The sequence below is a fragment of the Protopterus annectens genome, chromosome 17.part0 (assembly GCF_019279795.1).
Source record: "Protopterus annectens isolate FY-2018-M chromosome 17.part0, PAN1.0, whole genome shotgun sequence".
Taxonomy (NCBI): Eukaryota; Metazoa; Chordata; order Ceratodontiformes; family Protopteridae; genus Protopterus; species Protopterus annectens.
This window is the reverse complement of record NC_056751.1, coordinates 330,872,118-330,899,862: the sequence shown is the minus strand read 5'-3', so window position 1 is coordinate 330,899,862 and position 27,745 is coordinate 330,872,118. Positions and strand designations below refer to the sequence as shown.

The 27,745-nt window shown below is 40.2% G+C and overlaps 1 protein-coding gene across 2 annotated transcripts in view; it reads left to right on the top strand.

Annotated features, from left to right (window-relative positions):
- Window positions 1–27,745, top strand: part of PPP1R32 (protein phosphatase 1 regulatory subunit 32) — a 1,379,387-nt gene that overhangs the window by 282,775 nt on the left and 1,068,867 nt on the right. For both annotated transcript variants that reach the window (XM_044059651.1, XM_044059652.1), the window contains exon 5: window positions 12,025–12,153. In XM_044059651.1, the coding sequence (XP_043915586.1) occupies window positions 12,025–12,153 (129 nt within the window). The remainder of the gene's footprint in view (window positions 1–12,024; window positions 12,154–27,745) is intronic.

Sequence of the window (27,745 nt, the reverse complement as noted above, 5' to 3'; positions counted from 1 at the left end):
ACCGAGCATGTGTTGGCCAAAAATGTGTTTTATTTTAATGGAGAATGTTTTTTACAGTTAAAAGGTACAGCAATGGGAGCATCTTTTGCCCCTGTTTATACAGACTTATTTATGTTTTTTTTTTTTTGGAGAAAACAACATATATGATACTAGCCATAATATTTATCTTGATCCCGTGGATATATAGCATAGATATCTAGATGATTGTTGATTGGTTTGGTAGTCTGATGTCATTTTTTTCAAAGAATTTGTTCAGTACCTTAATGACAACAAGTAGGGACTACAATTTAGTTTCAATTATGATCTTAAAAATATCTTTTTTTGGATGTATTGGTTTCTAAGAATAATGATGGAACTTTAGCTACTTCTGTTTTTAGAAAACAGTTCAACTATAATTTCTTTTTGGATGCTACTAGTTGTCATCCCCCATATATTACTTCACTTAAACAAATTTAATATTTAAAGACCTTAAAATGGCAATACCTGGGGTTCAAAAACATGCTTTGGTGGAGATAATAATTCAAGCTAGTTAGGCTTATTATTGTGAGTTTATATTCAAAGGTCTTGAACAATTGTATGAAAATCCTAGATGAGATCCAGACAATGTTTTAAAAATTATGGAAGCATTTTGGATATTTACATTAACCTTAGATTGAATGAAATGGTAGAGCTAACATCATTTTTTAAATATAGAAAAGAAAAGCCATTACAGGAATAGTTATATTGAGGCATGTTTATTTATTGGAATATTTACTATTTAACTATATGGATATTTAGACCACATAATTTTTATTTAAAATTTCCCTTTTAGTTGTTTACTTAGTAAGAGGTTATCGAGTACTCAGCAAAATTACATATTTTACTGAGAAACTGAAGTACAAGTGAATAAAAAGAATGACAATATAGTTCTGAATGGTTTTAATTTTTTTTTTTTTTGAAGAATGACAGGTGATAAACATACAAAATGCATTTCTTATAAAATGTTGAGTTTGTAATGTAAAATTTCAGCAGTCTCTTTAAATGTGTGTGCAGTACTGTTACCAGAATTCAGATTGAGTATTCAACTCATACACTCCAGAGGAGCTTAGGTATACTGGCTGTTAACTTTGTCCCATAAAAAGGTGCAGCCTCCGATAGTTTTCAGAGAATCCAGTTATAAAATTATACTTGAAAGAAATGCACTTTTTGCTCTTGTGCTGTAATGGTAGTTTTTAACACAAACAAACCTTCTTCATGGTACATGCACTACCCTTCCAGCTCATAATTACAACTGGCAGTAAAAACAGCTTTAATGCATATTTTACCTATATTTGTTAAAACAAGTAATGATATCTCGGTGACCATACTATCTAGCTACACCTAATATCTGTAATTGATTCATTGGTCCAGATGTCAGTTTCAAATAAAACCTCAACCAGCTATAATACTCAATGTTTGCCTAGTAAGATATTGATGGAAATATGAAAGGGTCTATATCATATGAGCAAATCGCACAAATTGCGAATGCTCATAATATTGAACGTACTGGACCTCGAAACCCAATAAATATATATTTATATATTCCAACACCAAGATCGCACTACAGTGAGGAAAGGGCAAATATCCCATTCTTCTCTGTACCGTGATCTCAGAAAAAACACTTCGAGGTCCAGTATGTTTGATATTATGAGCGTTAGCAATTTGTGCAATTCGCTCATATGATATAGACCCAATATGAAAAATATAATTTTGATAATCTGACAAATAAAATGTTATTTGTGTGCAGGTATACTAGAAAGATGACATAATGTCAGTGAGCAATTTGTCCATAATGTTTACAATGAAGCATCGCTCATTTTGCCATGTTTCTTTCCACAGATACAGTATTTACCAAAATATGAAACGTCATACTTTCCATAATCTGACAAATAAACTGTTATATCTGTGTGGATATATATATATTACATAAACATAATGTCTTGGGGCAATCTCTCATTATTTTCTGTTTCATAGGTACTGACAAAAATATGAAATAGAATTTTAATAACTTGAAACTTTAACAAACTTTTATATCTCTGCAGATGACATCTTAGAAACACTGTCTTGAGGCCAATACGTACTTCGAAATGATACATTCACTATCCACCATGTTGTCCTGCTTCTCTTCAGAGACATTGGCAAATATGAAAAACATTAATCTTCATAAGTATACCAACTGTGAGGATAGAAACAAAACAGTGGAGAAAAGGGAAAATATCCTTACTCCACTGTTAGCAATCTTGCACAGAAAACTAATGGAGCCACTAACTGCAATCAGTGTAAATGAACAAGATGGTCATTTGTTTTACACTCTTGAAAACGTGTAATATGGACAACACTAAGAATCTGCATCTTGCCAAACTAAAAGGCTCCCTATATATGATATCTGTGTGCTAGATAGGTATCATGTTCTGGGACCAAGCTCTCTTTATTGGTGCCAGCTATAAATGATAGCTTGACAATCATCTTACTATTTTTTACATACATATTGAAAAATATGAAAAGTATTAAAATGTTTATAATCTAACAAATAAACAGATTGTTATATATCTGCAGGAGTGGTACATATACTTAATCTTTCTGAATCAATGTGTTCCTTGTCATGCCCACTTCAAAACAATAGCATACCCATCATATTGTCTTACCATCTTACGTACATATTGGAATATATGATACACTTATCAATTTTCATAATAAGAGAAGCAAATGGGGGTATATCTCTGCAGTCATATTAATTAAGGATTATATACCACTGTGAGAATGCAGCCTTAGACTCACCAGTTCCATGGAGAATCACTGTGAGGAAGATCAGTTCTGAGAAACTGACGGCTCTGATTTGCTTGAAGTTTTTAGATCTAGATAGACCAAAGCAGTGGGATCCAGAGACGTTTTTCTGCTCTTTTCTCATTTCTCTTTCTCACTTTTCTCCTGTTCCAGTTTTTCATTCTCACTTATTTTCTTTTTGTTTATCATTATCATTGTTCCTGCCTTTGTCCTGTTTCATAGCAGGGGAGCTGGCAGCAGCAAATGAAGGGGGGCTGCCAAATGGGAAGACCAAGTCGTTGATATGAAGATTGGCCTTTAGATGTGTCCAAAAACTTTGGACTATCCCCCCTTGGAAATGCACTCCTCCACCCAAGAAGGGAGGCATCCATTATTACAACAGTACTCAAGCCAAAAGAGATACAGACCTCACTTTCTGTCTCCAGATGGGCAGCACCAGGACAATAAATACAAAAGGAATGCAGATCATGTAGAGGGATTTTGTGCCCACATTCTGCTTAGTTTTCTTCCAGTTTCCAGGTTGTCTGACAGCGGAATGCAGGCAGAAAAGCCTTTGGCTCTGAATCAACTTCATCCAGCGTGGCACTGCACATTGATCTCCTTATCCACCTCATAGCTCAACATGCATGGAAGGACCCCAGTGTGGTGGAACTAATACCTAAGAAACCATATAAAATCTTGGCAGCACCTGCATACAGAAAGTATTGGAACAGAGGTCAACCAGAAGATGCCATGTTGGTAGCAGAGGCCACCCAGAAGGAATTATAAGAAGAAAGTTCTCTGTCCTCTGACCAGATAGGGAGTCTAGGACATTACATAGGTTGGGGAAATAGATATACACTTCAGTGACCTTTGCCCTTAAAGCGCTGAACTACTTGGCTCATGTGACACACATCCAGAGAGACCTGACCAAAGAGCTATCCAAGTTTCTCTCAGGTAATCTGCCTGAGGATGTTCAGAAGACCATGGACTCCCAGCTACCCTTCAGTCTATATCAAATGTGGCCATGTGCCTGCTATCGAATGTAGCTGATGGCACAGCTAGGGCAGTGGGCATGGGCATCACCATGCACTGACATGCCTGGATGCACCTTTGAAATTTCATGGAAGGCTTTAAGATGTCCTTCTGTAATGCCGTATTTGATGTTTCAACACTTTTTTTGACCAAGGGTAAAAGAAATGTTAAGCAGAATTCTCCACTCTGCAAAGGACCTTCTCTAGGAATTAGAGGGCTGGCAAGAAGATAAAATTACAGAAATCACAGGACTATTATCGGGACACTCCTGGGGACAGACCGTCCTGTGGCAGAGGAGGGGGAGGTAACTCTAATGAACATCACTCAAGATTCAGTCAGATCTCAAAACCAGAGCTTTCATGGTTCATTCACCGAAAAGCCCTACCAGCACTCTTGAAAGATTGCCCAACTGCTGCATTTTGGAGGCAGTCAGAATGCAGTTGTCCATGCACTCACTAGCATGGCAAAGTATAACATCAGATTTTTGCGTGCTTAAAATTATATCCAGTGGCTATTCAATTCCATTTTTTCTGTTACCTAACAAAGAAGAAGAAAGTTCCCAGTGTTCCACCCAGTCAGTGGGAACCTATAGCAGCAGGACTCGGGGATCACAATAAACCTCTCAAGAGTCACAGAGTGTCAACACAACAAATAGAATTAATTGGATGCCACATGGAAGCATCTTCACAAATGGCCAAACTGCTGAAGACCAGAGTGCTGTCCCTTCATCTGGGAGCTTTACATGTACTTCAGCATCCATCATCCCCAACAAGATTAACTCTCATACTGCTAGGTCTGATGGCTTCTACAAGTTGCTGGTTCCACTACCAGATTCCACATGAGAGTACTCCAATGGACTCTTTCTTTTTAATGGTCACAAAACCTTCATATGTTACACACCAAGATTCACATTACTCAGATATGCAAGGATCATATCAGTTGATGGATGAAGTATTAATTTGTGATGGCAGGTTGGACCTTTTACCCAGAACAACCACAGGCTGTTGTAACAATGGATGCCTCCTTTCTTGGGTGGGGGAGTGCATTTCCAAGGGGGAGATATTCCAAAGTTCTTGGACACATCTAGAGGCCAATCTTCACATCAATGTCTTGGAGATGAGGGCAGTCCTTCTAGCATTGCAGGCCTTTCAGGACTTCCTCCCTAAGGGTGTGATTTCTGTCCAGACAGGCAACATGGCAGTAGCCTGGTACATCAACAACCAGGGAGAAACCCGCTTTTACCCTCTTTCTCAGGAAGCCATGAGAGTATGGCAGTGAGCAATGTCTTCAAACCAACTTCTGATAACAATGCAAAATCCAGGAATATCCAGTGTATTGGTTGACAAACTGAGCAGAACCATCTTAATGCCTCACGAGTGGTCCCTCAATCGAGCAGTGGCAACTTTAATTTTCAGCTGCTGGGGTCAGCCTTGCTGCAGCCTCTTTGCATCTTTCCTGAACAACAAGTGCAGCAATTAGTTTGCCCAAATCCCCCAAAGAGACAGTCATAAAGTGATGCTGTAATCCACAAATGGCCTCCGGGTCTCCTTTATGCATTTCCCCTGTTGTCTCTAATAACAAGTTTATTCAGAAAGCAAGAAGATGCAAGACCAGAGTGATCCTCATTGCTCCCTTCTGGCCCCAGCAAGCATGGTAGTACATCCACCCTGGATGTTGGATCATGCAGGCCTTCATAGTTGGCAAAAGGAGCAGAGACAAGCAGGAGAAGATGGTGCAGAGGCAGGAAGTGTCTAGTGATGTGGTAGGTTGTGAGCCTATTGCCCCATATCTTTGATTTTGAGGAGATAATTCTACTTATTCTTTCTGCAGTCTAGCACATTACTTTGTCCTTGTTCAGTAACACCACTGTTTTACAAACCAGCTAGGCACAGACTGCCTGGATTATGATGAGGACAGCAATATGGATATAGTTGGCACTCCAAAAAAGAGGAGATACACAATTTTTCAGCCAAGTTGGGCACATGCCTTTGACTGGCTTTCTGTGAGTAGGAACAGAGTAAAATTTGCTTTCTGCAAGAACTATAACACAGATTTCACAGTCCATCATGGTGGCTGACATGATCTGCAGCGACATGCTAACAGTAAGAAACAGACAGAATTGCAAGCATGCAGCTGGCAGGACTATGGCAAACTTCTTTGGACCTCAGAGATTAGCGAGTATAAAGGTTGTTGAGGCAGAGGCTGGTTTTGTGTCATTCCTTGCTAAACACAACTTATCATTTGCAGCAGTGGAACAATCCTGAAATTTATGAAGAAATGTAGAGAGGATCAAGATGTTCTCAGGAAAATGACATGTGGAGTAACAAAAGCAGCCTGCATTGCATAGGATGTTCTGGGGCCTCATTACCAGAATGACACCATCTGCCAGAAATTGCCATTGTGTGTGTATATGGACCAAAACACAGATACGGGCGATGATAAATGTTTGGTTATCCTTGTTGGTTACCTTGATGAAAAGGCAGGCAAAAATGTAATATGGTTCCTTCATATGCCAGAATGTGTTTCAGGAACTGGACAAACATTATTTGATGCTTTAATATCCACTCAAAAAATTAACATTCCAGTTTCCAACATTGTGGGCTTTTCCTCAGACAATGCTGCCTCAGTGATTGGAAAATGGAATTCTGTGCCAACTCATTTAAAGGAGGTGAAGCCCACCATTATAAATATGTGGTGTCTGTGCCACCTGGCAGATCTATGTAGTAAGGCTGGTGTAAAAGCACTACATTCACTTGTTGAAGAACTTATATCAGATGTGTATTGCCATTTAAGTGCCAGTGCACAAAGACAAAAGAAGCTGCAAGAATTTGTTTTGTTCACAGACTCTGACCCCCTTAAGATTATTAGACATGCACCTACTAGATGGCTGAGTCATGGGAAGGTAATTAACAGAACCCTGAACATGTGGCCAGCCCTAAATTCATATTTTTTTGTCTGCAGAGCCACAGTCTGCTAAGATCGACTTAATTCCAAATCGACTTCAGTGTCATGAATTGTGTATGATTTTTATGTTTCTTAAGTATGCACTGCAACCTTTACTGCAGTTCAACATTCAGTTTCAGAGCCGAGAAAGTCAGCTACTGATACTGCTTGCCACTGTTCAAAAACTCCTGCAGCAGTATGCTGACAGACTGCTAAGACCTGCAGCTGCTGTCAGACTTCTCAAACAAAGTGATGTTGCAGTGTTTACTGACAGTAACTCTGTTCTGCCCAGGGTTGCCAGATGTCCCTATTTGGGCGGGACTGTCCCGGGATCAGCAGCATGATCTCGAGTCCCGCACTGCCAGTTTAAACCCCATGCAGCCCCCGCTTTGTTTTTTTTTGATTGGCCCGTATACCGGCATACGGGCCAATCAAAAATCCCTAAACACGGAGCTTCTTGTGTTTAACGCGGAACATCGCGGTTCTGCATTAAACAGAAGTAGCTCCGTGTTTAGCAATTTTTGATTGGCCCGTATACTGGTATACGGGCCAATCAAAAAATCGCAAAACAGAGCTACTGCCGTTTAATGCGGAACTGCGATGTTTTGCATTAAACAGAAGTAGCTTTGTGTTTATTTTTGATTGGCCCGGGCCAATGAAAAAAAGAAATAAACACAGAGCTACTTTTGTTTAATACTGAACTCTGATGTTCCGCATTAAAGACCTAGCGTCTTTTTTTTAGTCTTCACTTGCTGTGAAAGACTTTTTTTGTCCCTACCTGGCCAGTCAGAAATCTGGCAACCCTGGTTCTGCCAAACAGTGAGCTGTGTATTGGCTATGAAGTCAAACAATACATGAATAGCCATGCAGAGGATATTGCTGGCACAGTCATAGAATTTAATTTTTATAAAAATGTTACAGCCTTTTATGTTGCAGAGTTGCAGAAAATGATTAAAAAGTTCCCATGCAGGATCGCTTAATGCAAGATGCTTATTAATCCTGCCAAAAAATTGGTAATTTTTTCAGAACTTGTCAGGGATGTTGGTTTCTGTTTGGGTGTCTGTGAAAATGATGCTGAGGTTGAACAATTAATCAATGAGTTTACCTAGTATCAGACTGAGGACACAGGGAACATGACAGGCCCAGTAGATGGGTCACACTCATGTATGTCTAAGTACTGGGCACAACTTCTGAGGGACCTTTGCATTGATGGGAAACTGCCACTCTTTAAGCGGCTGATGATGACTTTATTTTGCCACATTCAAATGCACAATCTGAAAGAGTGTTTAACATGGTACGAAAAACAAATAAGACAAAAAAACAATCCAACTATGTAATAGTGAAAACCAGATGGTAGGAAAAATAAAGACTGAATTGTGTCAATCTCTCAGTGTACAAATATTGAAATCTTTATTAGCAGTTAAAATAAACAAAGAACTGGACTGCTGTGATCTTAAGGTGCCAAAGCATGCCCAAGAAACTCACAGCAGTGTATAATAAGTGTTTATCTGAGGCATCTAAAGTATGATAGGATACTGTTCATGCACTTGGTGTATACATGGAATCGGTTGTGTGATTTGTAACAGGTCTGTTTAGAAAATGTAGTACATGTAGCAAGTGGTGTTAATGGCCATGTGATTTTAGTTTTGATTTTGTACAGAAGAGCTGTTCATGTACTTATGGTGTGGGTATGGTATTGCACATTGTAAAATAAAAGTTTTGGATCTGACTCAAGTGTGTCTTATTGAATTTTACAAATGTTCAACCAGGCCCCATGTCAATAGCATGTTTCACGCAGTGCAGAAATAGGGTGTTCCACATTCTGACTGTTTGTCACATATTGCTAGGGTTTGTGTTCCACACTAACCTGTTAAAAGGTTGAGACCTATGGTGCACACCTTTGTGTCTCACTATAAACTGGATGTACAATCTAGATCACGTTCCTTCTTTTGTTCCACCATTCTCAAGAACATCCTTCCTTGATACCACCCAAGTAATAATAGCTTGGAATCTGTCCCATACATTGAACTAGATGGAAATAGACAACACCAGAGCCATAAGGAAGTCCACATTGTAACTGGATATGTAATAAATTATAGAAAATCAAAAATACTAATATGCTGAGAGAAAAGAGAGCAAAACAGAAATTCTAATATTCCATTAGTAGCAGAAAACAAATTCCTTGTATTTTATATAAGCTCAGAATTTGATAAGAGGGTACAGAAAACTAATGCACCATATTTAGGGAAAATGGAAATTCTTTGAAGGGAGTACAAAATGCATGTTGTTTTCATTGTTAGGAAGAATTAATATAATAAAGATGGTGGTACTTCCTATAATGTTATTTCCCTTGCAGAATTTTCTGGTCCCCCTAAATTAGAATGGATTTTACAGGTTAAAAGATTGATAATTAAATTATTGTGGGAAGGGGGGTTTGCCAGTAATACTGTGGTAAGTAACATCAGCACCAAGGATTCAAGGGGAATTATCTTTGCCAGATAGCTTCAAATGTGTGATCATATGCACTTTTGTGAACTCAATGAACTTACAGTATGCTGGGAAACGAGTTTATGATTTAATAAGGGAAAAATTATGAAAGCAAAGTGTTCATTTCCAAGATTATTGTATTTAAAATCATATGATTTGGGACTGTTGGATTATTATATTGAGCATAGAACATAAATATTGTCTTTACTGCATACGGTTTATTCTCCATGGGAAAGCAATTGGATTATAACGTGTTTTCCAATGATCCAATATATAACATCATCCCTTTATTATTATTATACATGATAAAAGCATAAATTGCAGGAATAAGTATCTCATCTGATGGTAGCTTGATTGTATGATGAACTGTTGGATTTGTATGGGGGTCCCCGAATGTTCCAGGAAAGCCTGATTTAATGCAAGGTAAGAAACTGTTAGGATTCATATATGAATCACTGTGAGATAAGATCCCAATTGGCAACAATTTGTCGAAAAAGAAATGGGAAAATTCTCTCCATACATCCTTCAATGAGGGAAAATGGTTGAAAAACATGAATGGGATTTATAAAAATCATTAGTCAGTAAGGAATATAGTTATTCAGTTGAACATGTTATATGGTAATCATCATACTCCATATAGGTTGTATTTGATGCAAGTAAAAGAAATGCTGCATACTGGCATTACCAAAATGAACCAGTGAATTTGTACTATTGCTGGTAGTCTTGTGAGCAAATACAGCAGTTATGCATGACATAATAAATTATTTAATACGTTTTTCACATTTCCCTGGAATTTTTGTTATTGGATATGTTGGCAGTTTTCCCATAAAGTCTTACTTTAAAGATTGTAGCTGCTACAGTGGTAACTAAGAAGATGTTAGAATTTTGGAAAGCATCACCTATGCCAGATTTCTCATTAGCTAGATGGTGGAGATTTATAGCCAATAATTGTTTAGTCATTGGGAAAGGAGCTGATGAATTGTTCTTTATGTGTTGGAATGTATAATGTAACTATATGACTGAATTTTTATTTTCTTTTTTGTTTTCTTTTACTTTTCCCTTCTATTTGTAGCTTACTTTATGTGATTTTCATCTATTATTATTGTGGATAATTATGGATCGTTAAAAATACAATTTTAAAAATGAAAAAAAAAAAAAGACTGTGCAAAAACTAGAAAATGGGAATTTGGATAATGTTAGGAGACAATGGTGGAAGGAAAAATGAGGGGTAGGATATGTATGTGTGGGGGGAGGCACTGGGCACTGGGGGAGGCTTGCCTTGGAGCACTTCACCTATGACTGGCCCTGAGTAAAATCATAGTCAGATACAGGATTTTTTTTTTCTGATTTCAAGGTATGTAAGCCATCTGATTTTGGCACTGACCATCTGATGATATCCATATGTAAAGTTGTCTCTTAGGCTGTACAAAAATACCATATGCTATGATCAGTAAATTATTTTGGCATAATTCTATTAGTCTGCATCCTGTTTCATTTCTTACGCCAAGTCCAAATTTACCCATTATTTCAAGTGTTCTTTAACTACCAACTTTAGTATTTAATGACCTGTGATGAAAGTAGTATTGCTTGTTCTAGCTAGAAGGAGCTGCAGAGTATTATAAAGCGGGTCATCCTCCTCCTCTTTGGCATATGCACTCAAAGCATAAACTTGTCTTACTGTAACGCTGAATGGCTTGTCTTTGAACCTGACTGAGATCATGCCATCATTTTTGGAGTGTAGTCAAGCACAAGTGTTGACAGCCTTTTGTTGCACTTGCTCCATGTATGAGAACTTCCTGTTCGCAGTAGAAGATGTGATGATTAACTGATGTAAAATGACCCACGCCAGTCTATTGTAGTTCACTAATTCCCATGACATTAATACATATTCATGTAATCTCTAACCACATCAGTATACCCTGTTTCATAGCTCTTAAATTGTAAGTTCCAAGAGTGCATAATTTTTACAGCATAGTTTTTTTCCTATAGTCTCTGAGAACCTCTGCAGAAAAATATCTGTACTTGTCCTCTGCATTTCCTCAGTAGTATATTGGCAATCTTCAGTCCCAAGGGTTTGAACATGTGTCATTTCAACATGTCTGTTGTTCATTTTGTGTATTTGGAGTGGATTAACATGACTTTCTCCAGTGAACCTTATTTAATATGATCTATCTGCCATGAACTGCTTGTTTAGGGTGGCTCAACATCGTATAGCCAAAAAACATAATGGCCAGCACTCTTATTTTGCAATGAATGGTGAAGACAGATGAAGTTCACTAATTTGGATGAGTACAGTCCTAATTTATTGCTGATGAAATTCTTTCATACAGCTCATTTGTGCCTGTAATCGTAATGTTGATTTGTACATTGGTATCATATAAAACACATGAAACAATGAGCTAAAATCAGATCAAACTTCAGCTTTTAATAAAAAGAATAAGAGTGACTTGCTGTTTGTTGCCATTAAGCTGTGGTCCTATTGTTTATTAAGTTAGTTATCAACTTGAACCCTGTGTAAATGCATGATGTGAGGTGGGTCATGCTTGATTAAATATACATTACTGCTGCCCTTATTGTAATCACTTTTACTTCTATCTCAAGAGATAAATTGGAAAACAATAGTTTCCTGTTTGTACTACAGATTCCAACAACTTACTCACTGTTTAGGGCTTTGTAGAACTTAGCATGCATTATCTGCTGATAAGCTTAAAATTATATAATTGACCCTTGGCTACTGACATTATTCTGTGAGTAAACTTATCTGCTTATCTTTTACAGGTAAAATCTGTGCATTTTGATACACAGGACCATGGACCTCAAGGTATTGGAGGGATCAGACCCAAGCATGCTCCTGTCCTTCACAAGCTGCAGTCACATGATCCTGTACAACATGAGAATGCAAGACATGTGAGTGTGTATGCCCAGTAAAACAAACACATACATTCATCTGTATGAGAATAACACTCGCTGGACGAAAGGTGATATAGCTAGAGGTTGTTTGTGATTTCATAACCCTGTTCACAAAAATCAGTCCTTAACTACTGACTTGAATATTGAATTTAAAATATGCCTTTGAAAGCCAGCACTGGAGTGCCATTAGTCTTGGTATGTTCTGTAAACGAAAGCCAGCACTGGAGTGCCATTAGTCTTGATATGTTCTGTAAATGAAAGCCAGCACTGGAGTGCCATTAGTCTTGGTATGTTCTGTAAACGAAAGCCAGCACTGGAGTGCCATTAGTCTTGGTATGTTCTGTAAACGAAAGCCAGCACTGGAGTGCCATTAGTCTTGGTATGTTCTGTAAATGAAAGCCAGCACTGGAGTGCCATTAGTCTCGGTATGTTCTGTAAATGAAAGCCAGCACTGGAGTGCCATTAGTCTTGGTATGTTCTGTAAATGAAAGCCAGCACTGGAGTGCCATTAGTCTTGGTATGTTCTGTAAATGAAAGCCAGCACTGGAGTGCCATTAGTCTTGGTAGGTTCTGTAAACAAAACATTGATGTATATCAGCAGCAGTGAGATACCTGCACATGCAGGGATGCAAAAAAATTTGTTTAGAGGGTTACTGCTGTTGCTTTCTGTATCAAGGATACAGGGTTTGAAACTTCCCTCTTTTATTTCACATTTTTTAAGAAAGACTTACGTAATATTTTAAATTATATGGGTGCCTAGTTGCAATACAGAGGACTAATATTCTCTGTGTGAGTTGTGAGGGTATAGGGTTGGAATATTTGTAAGTGCCTTTAGGACACACTACATAAATTATTCCCCTTGTCTTGTGTTCATTCTGTCCCATGTCTTTCATGTTGCAAAACTTTGTTCTCTAATTTTCAAGTGTCCTTAGCATTATATGAAGAGTTATTCTTGGTATTTAGTGTTCCCCCTCCACCCAGGTTTGCAGGATTTGTTTATTAATACAGGGGAGTATGGAGGTATGACAGTCCCCCACATACACTTACATACACACACAGCCCCCAATTGAACCCGACTGCAGTCATGCACTCACCTATTTGCCCAAACACACACACACACACACACACACACACACACACACACACACACACACACACACACATACACACACACAAACACACACACACACCCTACCCTATCTATCCCCTAATTAAACCCCCTACTGCGACCTCCCAAGCAGACACACACACACACACACACACACACACACACACACACACACACACACACACACACACACACACACACACACACACCATTCATATTCTCTACATACATACACACACACACACACACACACACACACACACACACACACACACACACACACACACACACATTCATATTCTCTACATACATACACACACACACACACACACACACACACACACACACACACACACACACACACACACACACACACACACACACACACACACACACACACACACACACACACACACACACACACGGACACACGGACACACACACACACACACACACACACACACACACACACACACACACACACACACACCTTACACCATTCATATTCTCTACATACACTGACATATACAGCCACACACATAGGGACATGCACACTCTCCCTCTCAACACTACCTGTCTGCTAAATTCCATGGCACCTACCTCTAGCACGATATGGGGAACCTTAGCATCTGATGTTGTCATTTTCATTCATTCCTCAACTGATGTGTCTTGGATCTGATCTCAGATCTGACTCAGGCGCTTTTACTAGACTCATGGATCCAGCTCTTCAAGCTCTTCCCTTTACTCATAATGCCTCACCATCCTGGCTACCTCAGATCTCATTTGCTGCCACATTGTTTGGACATAGATTTTCTGTTCTCGAGCTAGGAGGTTAACAAGATATTATTATATCTTTTTTTGTGAGTTATATACCTGCAATATCTCTTTCTTCTTTCTTTTTCTGCCCTTTCAAGGAATCTGCTTAATGTTCAAGCCCATTTCTAATACTTTAATCTCCTTTTCTAGTTAGGCCTTTCTAACCTTGTTAGGGTATTCTTTGACATGCCATTGTTGATATTCTTTCTCTTTCTTTCTTTCTGTCTACCCAACCTTAGGGTACTTTTGAAATACCATGGTTGGTATTTGTTTTCTTGTTATTTATATTAAAAAAAAACTGTCTCTTTCATTCTGTTTTGTTGTTTCAATATGGCTGGCAAGCCTATGGGCTTTAAGAAATGCACTTCGTGTAAGCATAAGATCCCTAATTCTGATGCCCACAAGGAGTCTGCTTATTGTTTGGGCACTGCTAATCTGGAAGTTGACTGCTGCATTTTTTTAGGATTGAACTCCTGTGCATTGAGTGACAGGAGGAATAAGTTGGTGTTAAAATGCTTGCTACTGTCTTCTGCTGTTTCTCCCATGGCTGGTGCTCATACCCCATCCAGTAAATCTGATAAAGGGAAGCATGAAGTTTGACTCAGCTGTAGAAGAAAAGGAGTCCAGAAAACGGCTGCTGACAATTATCCTCATTCAGCTCTGATTTCCAAGCTGCCAGCTAAGGTTTCCAAAGTAGCAGATCCAGTGTCAACCTCACATCCTACAATTTCAAGCACCAAATCTCCTCATATCCAGTCTTCACTTTTCTCCCCAGATCCAATACCTCCTTGACTCCATTCACCTTTCTTTGAAGAGACACAGAGGAAACCCTGCAAGCCATCTTCCGCTAGTTCATCCCTTAGGTCCTCTAGGAGCTTATCTGAGGCAGAGTTGGATAGGATGATGAGGATGTTTCTCAGGGCTCAAATCCAGATGTAGGTAATTCTAGCTCTATTCCTTGTCAAACCCGTGAGCCTGCCCTCATCTCAACCTCATGTTGTATCTCCTTCTCTGATCTGGCCAGCGGTTTTTGAACCCTTGGAACCGAGATCTTTGAAGATGTCCTTGTCAGCTCTGAAGACTGGATGTTCTCCCACTCTGACTCCTAAGTTGCCTGGCTCCAATTTTTTTGGAGCAGGAAATGGATGACTCTCAGAATCAAAGCATTGGCACCAGCTCTGGTGGGGGGGTGGGGGGGTTGGGGTCTAATCAAAAGCTGTCTGAGCCGTCCTTGCCTCTCGGCACCTCAGTGTTGGATCACTTGGCTCTGACTCCCTCCTCGATGCAGGGGTCCATGGAGATTCAGAGTTTGATGCAGATAGCTTTGGCACCAGTGCAACTGAGTGTTGTTTCTTCCAGACCTTCTTCCTTTGAGATAGTGAAGAGGACTTTCTCTATACCCAGAGAGAAGACAACCTTACCCTCTTCGGATCCTGTTCTTCTTCCTGCACCAAATTTAAGCTCTGACCCTCTCATGCCTATTCCACTGGGGCAGCCACTCCATACTAGCCTTCAGACAGTCTTTATCCTGGACTCCCCACCCACTTCCAATACTTCACCAGACCATCCTACTGATGAGGTCCCTAGGAAGAGGACATGTTTAAAGTGGCACCTAGATTCCCCTCAGGAATCTATCACTGAAGACACAGATTTTGATGAAGGCAGGAGGGAGTCTTCCAGATCTCCACTGATGATGTTTGCTCTGGAGAGATCCTGGAACTTCTTAAACAGAGAGGTGGATGGTCTTCCAATACCTCTTCTCAAGAGGAGTCGGTGTTTCTGGAGGCTTTTGGGGCTGGTCTGGCTATGTCTTGGGTGGTCCCTCTGGCTGATGAGTTGATCGATGTTATCCCATGCCATGCATGGTAGGAGTCTAATACAATGAAACCCATACCTAAGAGGCCAGATAAGCTTTTAGTTTCACCCAAAGATAGTGCCCCCTGAAGCAAGGGAGTCCCAATAGATGCCATGGTGGTGGCAGAAGCTACTAAGAGTGAGCTTGTGGAACTGAGTTCATCTCTTTGTCCCCCTAATAGAGAGCCCATGGCCTTGGGCAACATTTGCTCTTTAGTTGCTGAATTATTTGGCACACTTCAAATTACAAAGGGATTTGCCCAGGAACTTTCCAAATCTTTTTCAAGGATCCTGCCTTTTGAACCTGGCTGACTTTTTCGAAACAGTCACTAGAGCCATTGATGAGGGCAAAGCAGTCCATACAGCCTACCTGGACTTGGCTAAAGCTTTCGACACAGTACCCCACTCTGGCATCATAGACAAGCTCAACAGCTTAAATGTAAATCCATATGTCACAAGATGGGTTGCAAACTGGCTAAAAGATAGAACCCATAAAGTCAAAATCGCTGGAGCCATGTCAGACTCAAAGCCAGTCACAAGTGGTGTCCCACAGGGCTCTGTCCTGGGACCCCTCTTGTTTGGCATTTATTTCTCAGATGTGAAAGCAAACATGGGAGGGTTGTGGCTGACAAAGTTCACAGATGACTGCAAACTAGGTGCCATAGTCGATACACCAGCTGACACATACATCCTACAGAAAGGCCTCACTGAAACGGACAACTGGTGTCAGAGTCATGGCCTTAAACTAAATGCCAAAAAATGTATAGTCATCCCCTTTGGGAAAAACAAAGTACCCGCAAATGATCACATAGACAGTAACCCACTGAGTATGGAAAAAGTAATCAGAGACCTGGGGACCCAAGTCGATAGTGACCTTTCATTTGACACCCACATTGCCAAAGTGGTTAGAAAGACTTTCGACCTTGCCCACCTTATCATGAAGGGATTCACATCCAGATCAAAGGAGGTCATTGTACCCCTATACTCCTCCCTTATCAGGCCCATGATTGAGTACAATGCCCCATTTGGTATGTACCTCACCCGGCACTTGCAACAGCTAGAGAGACCCCAAAAGTACCTCACCAAGAGGATCAAGGGTTTCCAACATATGTCATATGCTGCCAGACTAAAGAAACTTCAGCTCTATTCAGTAGCATACCGCCTACTCAGAGATGATCTGTGCCTGACGTACAAGGCCATGTCCAATCAGGAATTGATGGACATACTCCACCTCAAAAAATCCAAATCCATCAGAACCACGAGAGCTAAAGATTTAAACCTCAGCACAAATATGAATAGGACATGCTGGAGGAACAGATTCATAACTCAGAGGCTTCCCATACTCTGGAACAGAATCCCAGTTCATGTTAGGCAGAACCCCTCGCTGACTCTCTTCAAGAGAAATCTTGAAGACTGGATGGGAGATCGTAGGTTTACCCCAGGGGTCATCTCTGTGTCACTACTAGACAGAGGCACAGTAAACTAATTCTATTATGTAAGGGGGTCTTCACTGTGTCACTACTAGACAGAGGCACAGTATTCTAAATCTATTCCGTACACTTTTGTACCATTACATGGGGTGGCGAAAGCCACATCACTATGGCTAGGCTTATAAATGCCCCAGGGCAGATAGCCTAGTACTAAACTATGAAACTATGAAACTATGTCACTGGCTACCTTTCAGTCTATTTCCAATACATCCATGAGGTTGATCTCTATTGCAGCAGAGGGTACCTCTAGGGCTACGGGTTCAGGCATTATGGTCAGGAGGCATTCCTGGATGCTCCTGTGTGATTTTGCATAGCCCTTCAAGTCCTCATTCATCATTGCTCCTTTTTTTTAATCATCTTTGTTCAGCCTCAAAGTTAAGGAATCATTCTCCAGAAGTGACCAAGGTGGAAATATCTTGTCTGCCATTGGGATAATTTTTTTTACCCCTCAGAGATCCTTCTCAAGGAATCATTGAGGTAGAAAAAGATGTGGTTTCACAACCTTTCCAGGAATCACTAGGAGATGGTTCTTCCCAGGGCAGAATGGGGAACTCTGATGGAAGATGCCATCCTCACAGCAGGAATGGCCCACAGAGCCAGGACTTCAGAGGTACTTCCTCTGAAAAGTCCTATCAGCACTCCTGAAGGGTTACCTGACTGCTGTACTCTGGAAGCAGTCAGGGGGCACTTATCTCAGCACCTAGAAGCCTGGGCATCCATCACACAAGACACTTGGGGTCAGAAAATTATATCCAGACGTTATTTCATACCATTTTCCAAATTCCTCCAGCAAAAAAAAAAAACATCCCAGATGTTCCACCCAGTCAGAGGGAAGCAGCAGCTTTGGAAATAGTAAAGCTGCTAGAAAAAGAAGTAATCCAAAAAGTCTCCCCATACCAACAGGAATATAGAAATTACTCAAGATTCTTTTTAGTGCCAAAGAAGACAGTGGACTTGAGACCAGTTCTGGATCTCAGACAACTAAACCAGTATGCAAAATACTCAAAGTTCTAGATGGTCACTGTTCAGTCCATTTTACCACTACTGCAAAAGGATGATTGGATGTGCTTGATAAATCTTCAGGATGCCTTCTATCATATCAAAATGAACAGGTGCTCCAGAAGAGACCTGATCTGCTGGCTGGGAGCCAGTCATTACCAGTTCAGAGCACTGCTCTTTGGCCTCAACACAGCCCCCAGGGTGCTCACCAAATGCATGGAGGTGGTAGAGGTTCACCTGAGACTGCTGGGATTCCGTGTGTTTCCATACCTAGACAACTGGCTCCTGATCACCCCATGCAGGCATCTGTTGATTAAAGCAAAGGATTACTTGCTCCAATTTTGTCATTATCTGGGCATCACTGCCAATTACACCAAATCACAGCTTACACGCTTTCTCTAACAGGAGTTCATACTCTCAGGTTATGGGTCCTGAAAGTGATCTTCATTTCTTATCCTACAGCAAGGCTAGTCCTCCCAGCATTAGGAGCGATGGCAGCAGAGATAACTCTAGTTCCATTGCCCAGAATTCATATATGTGTCCTGCAGTGGACAGTTTCAGTACAGTGGTCTATTCTTTAGCATCTTTTAAGCACTGCAGTCAAGTTTTCCAAATTCTGCAAGGAATATCTTCTTTGGTAGATTCATTCAGAAAAAGTTTGTGAAGGTTGCCCCTTAGTTCTCCTACAGCCAGTTGCCACAGTCAGCATGGATGCCTTCCAAATAGGGAAGAGTTGGGGGATGCATTTCTTGAGAAGGACAGTCCAATGTGCATGGTCTCCAGAACAGGACATTTTGTACATCAATGTCCTAGAAATAAGAGCAGTCCTACTTGTGTTGCAGGCCTTTCTAGATGTTCTTCCTTCAGGAATGATTGCAATACAAATCAACAGTATGTCAGTAGTCTGGTATATCAACAAACAGGGAGAAACCAGACTTTACCCACTGTGTTGAGAGGCAATGACAGTGTGGCAATGGGCAAGCTTTTCTGGTCACTTTCTTATGGCAATGCACATACCAAGAAAATGAACACATTCGCAGACAGACTATGCAGGTCCATTTTGATGCCTTACAAGTGGTCTCTCAGTCAAAGAGTGGTGGAAAAGATTTTTCATCAATGAGGTCAGCCATGCTGCAATCTTTTTGCCTCTCTCCTCAACAACTGCAGAAGGTAGGCTAAATGGCTGACTGATTGTATATCATTTGTTTATAAAGAAAGAGGTTTATCTTTGCCTAAGACCCCCAAAGTACATTCCACAAGGTTCTTTGCCACTTCATCTGGTTTTTGGTCAAAACTGTCCATAGATGATACTTGTGCAACTGCCACTTGTCCAATGGTTATTCTTTTTATTGCTCATTACAAGTTAGACATACTGTCCAGAAACAGGACAGCATTTGGTTCTACTGTACTCCGGAATATCCTTCTATGAGGACCACCCAAGGTTCATCAAGCTGGGGACTCTGTCCCATCAGTTGAGGAATGATGAAAATGACAACATCAGTTACAAAAGTTATGTACTCACCATAAATGATGCATCTGTGTTGTCTATTTTCATTCTCCCTCAACTCCCAACCTCCAACCCCCTTCCCTCTTTTCCTAGTGAGTCCTAAGGGGTGTCCCTTTGGGCATCCACCTGATCCCTGTTTGAGCTCCACCCTTTCTATATACCTTTATCTTGTTCTTCTTAACAATATGATGTCATTTATATGTTAGCAGTGGGGCAGCAGACTTGTTCTGAGGTATGCCTGGATGGCAGGGTGTTATTGGTAAAGGGAGGAGCTCAAGAGTTGGATCCATGAGTCTAGTAAAAGCATCCGGGTCAAATCTGAGGTTGGGCCCAAGACCCGTCAGTTAATATGGTTGATTTAACATATGCACTGTAAATGCCTCACCGCAGGCATTTCTGAGAAGAGAGCTCACGGATAATTAGCATAGACTGCTCCCCCAGAATGCCTCATTTACTTTTGCTGTAGCCCAGAGATAAATCCCACCACAGTGCTGTATGTCTTTATGTAGCAGCACCATGATAGAGATGTCTTTCATTTGAAAATGGTTAAAAAGGTGCACACCTTGAGGTAATCTTTCTGAATCTGATCCCTAGTCTAAAATTTTACTAGCTTTATTTATGTATGTGTATATATGTGATTGAATGTCATTACATATAAAACTCGATTTATCGAAACTCAGCTTATCTAAACTCATTTTATCTAAACCAGTAAAATGAAATAAATAAATAAATAAATAAAAGAACAACTATTTTTGTGTAGTGTAAAATGATTTGTTGATCACTGGTATGAGTTTTCTTAAAGATGTACAAGTAATATTGCAGTTTGCTTTATTACAGTGTGCTGGATCGTGCAAGCTTGTGGTGTACTTCCAGTGTTTTTTTTTCTTTCTTCCACTGTAGTACAACCATGGATTAGTTATATATAAGTTAGGCCTGCAAAAAAAATTACATTTATTAACACAATAAGCTACAGCATTTACTCAGTTAAAAAGGTGTGGGCAATATCCCTGTACTGCACTAGAGCTCCATCAGCAACTGCCAAGTGTGTACCCTAACAGCTTGTGCCTGACAAAGTTGTATCCTTCGCCCCTCCCTACTTATGCCCTCTTGTCCTGGCAAGCTGGTCAGGCATCCACTTTATATAATGGGCCATCAGAATGACTCACCAGGTGCTCCTCATAGTCTCTGTGGAGGAGATAGAGGAAAATCCTGGTCTCTATCTCACATCAAGCAAAAGCACTGAGGAAACCCCTGTCAGTGGCAGCCATGTGCCACTTGCACTCAACAGGTCCACTCAAGGAACAAAATGCTAACCCCATGTGCATGGCCATATGTTAGAACAGCACCTAACACATATATTGTAGGAGAATGGGGGTGTGATAGTAAAAGTATCCACTACACAGAGGATGTCATTATATGTTTAACAGTCTGTATGCAGGAGCATAGTGTGGACATGATTAGTTAGCACAAGATAAGTAGGCTAACACTTCTTGGGTGTGATAGTGCAATGCATTATGATAACAATTCAGAGATAGTCATGCTAAATTCCCCTGATTAGCATAATTGCCATGTTATCAGGCCCATCTTGACATGATCTAAAGCACAGCCACTATATTGCAGGGGAAGCATTAGAATGAACTAGTCAGGAATGAAGATTTCATTAAAGAAGGCATTGCACTTTGATAGAGGCATACTAAAAGAATACAAGACACTTGTTAATGCACATCTGCAGTGGACTGAACACCATTGGAGGTTGTCAGTGAGATGGATAGAGAGCAAGTAGTAGTTATGGGCAAGGTAACATAGCACAAATAGTTGTTAGTATTAGAGAGAGAGTAAGGTTAGAAGCCCTTAGGTGATGTGGCCTGCTGTGTAACAAGTGCAATTTTTTAAGTTCAAGTCTGAAGGTGGGGAAGAAGGATTGTAGTCCCTTTGCTTTTTCCATGTTGTACAGTGACCTACATATCAGAGAGAAGTAGTCAGCAAAATACCTCTAATTATGCCTTCCCCAGGTATATCCAGGCTGCGACTGCAACATCCTGCACCACAAAGTATGTATCTGCCCATTTGATATCCAAAGACTGTGTCATGTACCATGTATCATGTACCAAGACATTTGGTTTACTGCTGCCACAACTATGTTGTCTTTATATTTTCACAGGTTCCACTGGTGAAGGGTCCAGCACGAAAGGATGGTACATATCCAATGTTAGCAGGTCACTTGTTGCTGATGACTATGGCAAAATGCACACAGCACATTCAGATGACACAGTTGTGCTGTCATCGGTTCTAACACTGGAGGGCTTGCACATATTCCCACATACAGTTTGTTGATGGAGGGGCAGGCCAGACTTCTGACCTCACTAGTGTTGAAAGCTGGACATTCTGTAAGTATGAGCCCCACCTAGGCTATACAGGAGTCACCACCACAGATGGCATCTGTCAGCCCCACTACCTGTGATGGGGGGCTTGTATATCTTAGAAGAGAGTCACATCAGTGGGCATCACCACCATGACTGTTTCCCCAAATGGTCACAACACTTGGCATCAATCATTGGATGTGCAGGTCAGTGACCAGGTACAGACAGCTGCTGTATACACCATGGTATTGTTCGTAAGTGGGGTACATGGCCTGCATGATGATGTGCAACACCAGCACATCCTGTGGAACAACATGTAGCACCTGCACAGTGACATGACATATATGGACAGGGAGCAGAAAGTGCTGTTGAAACCCTTAGTAATCCACATAGCATCCATTGATCTATCCATGAGGTATATAGTAACTACATTCTATTCTGTCTCTGGCAGTCATGTTGGCTATGGCTTTGGGAGGGCCCAAAAGTAAGAAGGATGGTCACACGTTGACTATACAGAGGTGACACACACCTTTCCAGAAACTTTATCACTGTTGCTTCTGACCCCAGCAGCCAACATAGCTGTGTGTGTCCAGTCTCATTGTGACCACCAGTGCTCCTCAGGTTCTACTTCTGGGAAGCCTTAACAGCCCATCAAAACTGTGCATCCAGCTGTGATATCACCAGACCTCTAGCACAGAAGCCCGGACATTTAGAAAAAAGACCAGCTCAAGTTCAGGAATTAGTCCATTATTTTATTGGCAAAACATATTGAACTGGTTGCTTCAGTATGTTTTGTAGAATATAAAGCTGATGCTGTAGTGACTGGAACAAAGTAATAGAATAAACCAATAAATCCAATGCCAAAAATGTTATTGCAAAGCTTTCGGGTAAAAAACACCCTTCATCAGTGCTATCAAATACAAATAAAATAACAAGATTTGAATAGGAGCATATAAAATCACATGATAACAGTCGGCCTATCCCAAACCCCCCATTAAGTTCACAAAGCATTTAAAAAGGTATTGCAGCAATTTAAAATTCAATGATTTTGCATGTTTCCTAACCAGAATAGGTTTTATACTGACTGCGTTGTTTAAACCAAGTTTTAAATCCGGTTGTAACCTTATTATCCATTCATATTCCTTACATTCCAATACATTATTCATGTCTCCACCTCTAATATTTTTCATTATTACATGTATGACTCTAAACTTAAACTGATGCTCTAAATCTGTACCAGATATATATTTATTTAATGCACTGGTACATATAGTTCTATGTATGTCTGATTTGTGTTCTACTAATCACTCTTTCAGTTTTCTTGTGGTTTTACCCACGTAGAATGATGGACGTTTTACACACATAGCTAAATATACCACATTAACAGTATTACAACTTGCTGAACAGAAAAATACATATTCTTTGTGCGTTACAGGGTGCATAAATGCATTGCTGCCTGTAAGGATGTCATTACAACAACTACAGTTCATGCATTTAATTGTGCCTGGTCTATTTATATTATTCCTTATGTTGAAAGATTTAAAATCTTTATAGCAAAGCCTTCTTTTTAAATTTTTAAGGTTTCTGTATGGTAACCTTGGTTTATCAGTCAAACTTTTTTCTAATTCCGGCATTGCCATGAAAATAGTCCAATTCTTTTGTATAATGGTCTTAACATCTCTTGTTCTTAAGTTATATGTAGATTCGTATCACTTCACTGAAAGACCATTTCACTGAGATGAAATCTCCTAAAGTTCATTTCACCTAAAACTCATTTCACTGACAAGTAGTAGTCTACTCTTGGGTGGTATGGGGGGCATAGCCCCCACCTAGTTGGGTTTTACCAAATAATGTAAAACAAAACCAGACAACAGAAAACCAAATTAAGTGGGGGGGCTATGCCCCCCACACCCCCCCAACTATATGTACTAACACCAGTTTTGCACTACAGTGGGGAAAGGGACATATACCTTTGACTTGCCTTAGAGTACTACTTGTCAGTGAAATTAGTTTTAGGTGAAATGAGCTTTCATTGAAATGAACTTTAGGTGATTTGGTCTCAGTGAAATGGGTGTCAGTGAAACAGTCTTTCAGTGAAGTTATACAAATCCGTAGTAACATATCTAATTGTATTTTCCTCCTTTTTTGGTGGATTGTCATTACTTCCATTTGCTAAAAAAATTGGTTTGCTACCATTACTTCTTTCATTGTATATCTCTTTACATATCGCCTTCATGGTAGTTACATTATACCCACTGTCATGAAATTCACTAATTGTCTCATCTATTTGTTCATGCTTCAGTATGTTTAGCCAGTAAAATAATGGCTTGATTCCTGACCTTCAGCTGACATTCTTTAGATAAACCTTAACAGCCCACACACTCCTGGTCATATAGTTCCACACCGACAGAGCAACACATCTATCATTGGCTATTTGCAGGGTCATAGATGCCATGCATTCACTGACTTCCAATATGCGGTACTGCATCAGAGTTTCTGTACCTGGTTCCAAAGTGGTGTGCCATCCCTACCATGGACTGCATCAAGCCCTGAAAGAGCAGGCCAGAACATTACACATGGCCAATGTTTATGACATTGTAGCTCCACCCCACTAGTGCACTAGTGGGGGATGTGATCCCTGATTCTCTCTCACCTGCTACCTTCTCGAATGCTGCTAGCAAATCCACCTCCCTTGACCCTTGATCATATGAGAGTGTTGCTGTCATCTGTCACTGTGCCCCACTGTGCTCCATTCCACCTGTGCAAATGAAGACTGTGCCCTGCCCACACTATAACCTCTGTGGGTAAGGTAATGGCTGATTCACACCATGTCCAGTCAGTGCACTGTTAGGGTAGCCTGCTATGATAATGCATGCTTCAGTTTGATATTGTATTGTCTTTATCATGGCCCATAGTTGTGGACCAGCTGCTGCTTCTGATACTGATGCAGTTTATTGTACCCACCCTGCCTTACATGGAGCACTGCTACAAACTGTTCTTCTGACAACCCTGTGCCTGACTCCTCATTTGATACTATCACAGCTCTTTCAGGCAGTACAGCAATGTTCCCATTGTGTGTATTTGAATGCATACTTCCATCTTATGTAACATGGCATACATACTAAATTGTTGCCTGCAGGACTCAGACACATTCTGCAGTGTGCCATCAGATATATCCAGGCAGTGGAACCTTCACTTTAGGTGCCCAAACACATTTTTGACAACATTCCATGTAAGCAAATGTGCAGTGTTGAAAGCTATCTCAGTCATGGTCTAGAAATTTCAGCCATGATTCCAAATTTATCACTGGTGCATTTTTATTACAAGATGTAGTATATGCAAAAACGTATTACTGCATTACTTTGCAGAATATATTAGCAATAAAAGGAAAGCAACACATTAGATTTTAACCTGATGTACTATACTGTGCTTATTTGAACATTGTTTTGACATTTGTTTCACTGTAGCAGTATGCCTAGTACTCTGGAGACCCTGGAGTGTCCTGCTGAAGGTTCATGATTTAAGCACCCTTGTCATCCTAGATTATCTCCAGATACTCTTATCATCTGCATCTCCTCTGGGTCTTACATTTAACAAAAAACAACTGCCTGCACCTCTGTTATCCTGAATCTGGGTATACTATTACTTGATTGATACTATTTCTGAAACTAACATCTGTGCCTTTATGGGCAGCTGCCGGAGATCTGCAGGGCTTTCAATAGATTAGGAAATTATAGTACTACTTTGAGGAATATCGTTGTGTTATTTAATCCAGTCTGGGCATGATTTAAGAACTTTTTGCTGGATATATTATGATAAATATTGCTGTCTTCTTTTACTTATGTACTTTTGCTCAGGAATGACAGACAAAGCCAAAATTTAATGGGGAACAAAGGTCCCAAATCAGGGACAGATTTTAAATATTGCTCTAATTCACTTAAAAAATTAATAGAACAGGCATTGCATTAACATGGCTTGTCTGAATAATAAAAAGTATGAAACTAATATTTGATATTATTAACTGACTGTATTACTCAGTGATCTACTAGTCAATCAAATTTTTGATGAGGGACAGTGTAAAAATATGAGACAAAATTAGGGATGCTCTGCAAAATTAAGGACAGTTGAAAGTTGTGTTTTACAGTCACTAACTAGCTGGCCTTTGTTTTATTTATTTGCAGTAATTGTGACTGTCATTTTTAATGCTAATGAACTATGGTGGGGATATATTTGAATCTGTATATATCTATGTTTATAGGTTCATAGGTGTGTACTAGGCTAATGGCCCTGGAGCCTTTACAAGCCTAGCCCATAGGATTACCTTAACCTGGTCTAGGCTTGTGTTGTTGTTTTGCTGACAACTCATTTTGATAACTCTGTCCATCTGTGCCTTTTTGCTCGGTCTATGCAGACACCTGTTTGGCTCACAGTGCAGTTGTCGCAGTTTAAGGACCCCCAGTTGTCTCTTTGTCCTTTTGGATATTTGCCAATTGATCCCATTGTCTGTTTTAAGAGTAGGAAGGAGGTCTTTGGTGGTGAAATGTCACAGGGCTAGAGCCACAAGGAGGCTTTCTCTCAGCTGCCCGGACAGTATTTGTCCAGTAGAGACTAGAGTTGTCATCAATGCTTGATGGTGAAATGGCATGAAGATCAGGGTCCTTACTGTCAAGTTTAAGTGCACTGTGTACAAGATTTACATTTCCTGTTGATAAGCAGAACCTGCCACCCTTCTTGTCCTTCCTTTGGCTGTGCTATGTAATGCCAGGGCAATCAGGAATAAACCATGTTTTATATCCTCTATGCTGTTGTTCTTGCATTTATCACTGACATCTTAATGGATGATAATGCAAGATTTGTTGAAGTTTTTGTGTAGCTGCAGGTCATCAGGTGATCCATAGCCATAGACTTGCTGACTCAAGTGGTAGGGTGGTATAGGTTTTCTACCTAGTCTGGAGCTGACAGGGTAGATGCTGGAGAATCTAATGCCTTTAATTTATTTGTGGGGCAGGAATGAATTGCAGATTTCTCTTTTTGTCCTATTCATCAGGCTACCTTAGAGTCTTTCTGCAAGAGTTCTTGGATCTTCTTGTCAACCTACTTTATATATCCTCCATATGGTTAGTCCTGGGGGATTTTAATGCTTGGATAGATGATGAGATCTATGAACTCACTAAGGATTTCTTGAGTTTAATGGAAAGCTTTGGCTGTGCTCAGGTTGTTTCCCTGCAACTCATACGTTTGGGCATTCTCTAGATTTAATTGTCAATCAATGTTTTGAAACCAGAAAATTGTTGGTGAAGCTGGTTTCCTGGTCTGACCATTACCAGATCCACTTCAGGTTTGTATTTCCCTCACCTCAGGTTCCAACAGCTAAGCTGGTAAAATATAGGGACTGGAGGACAGTGAGTTCTGACATCATATGCCCAATTTCTGACCAGCTGTTTGAGGGACATAG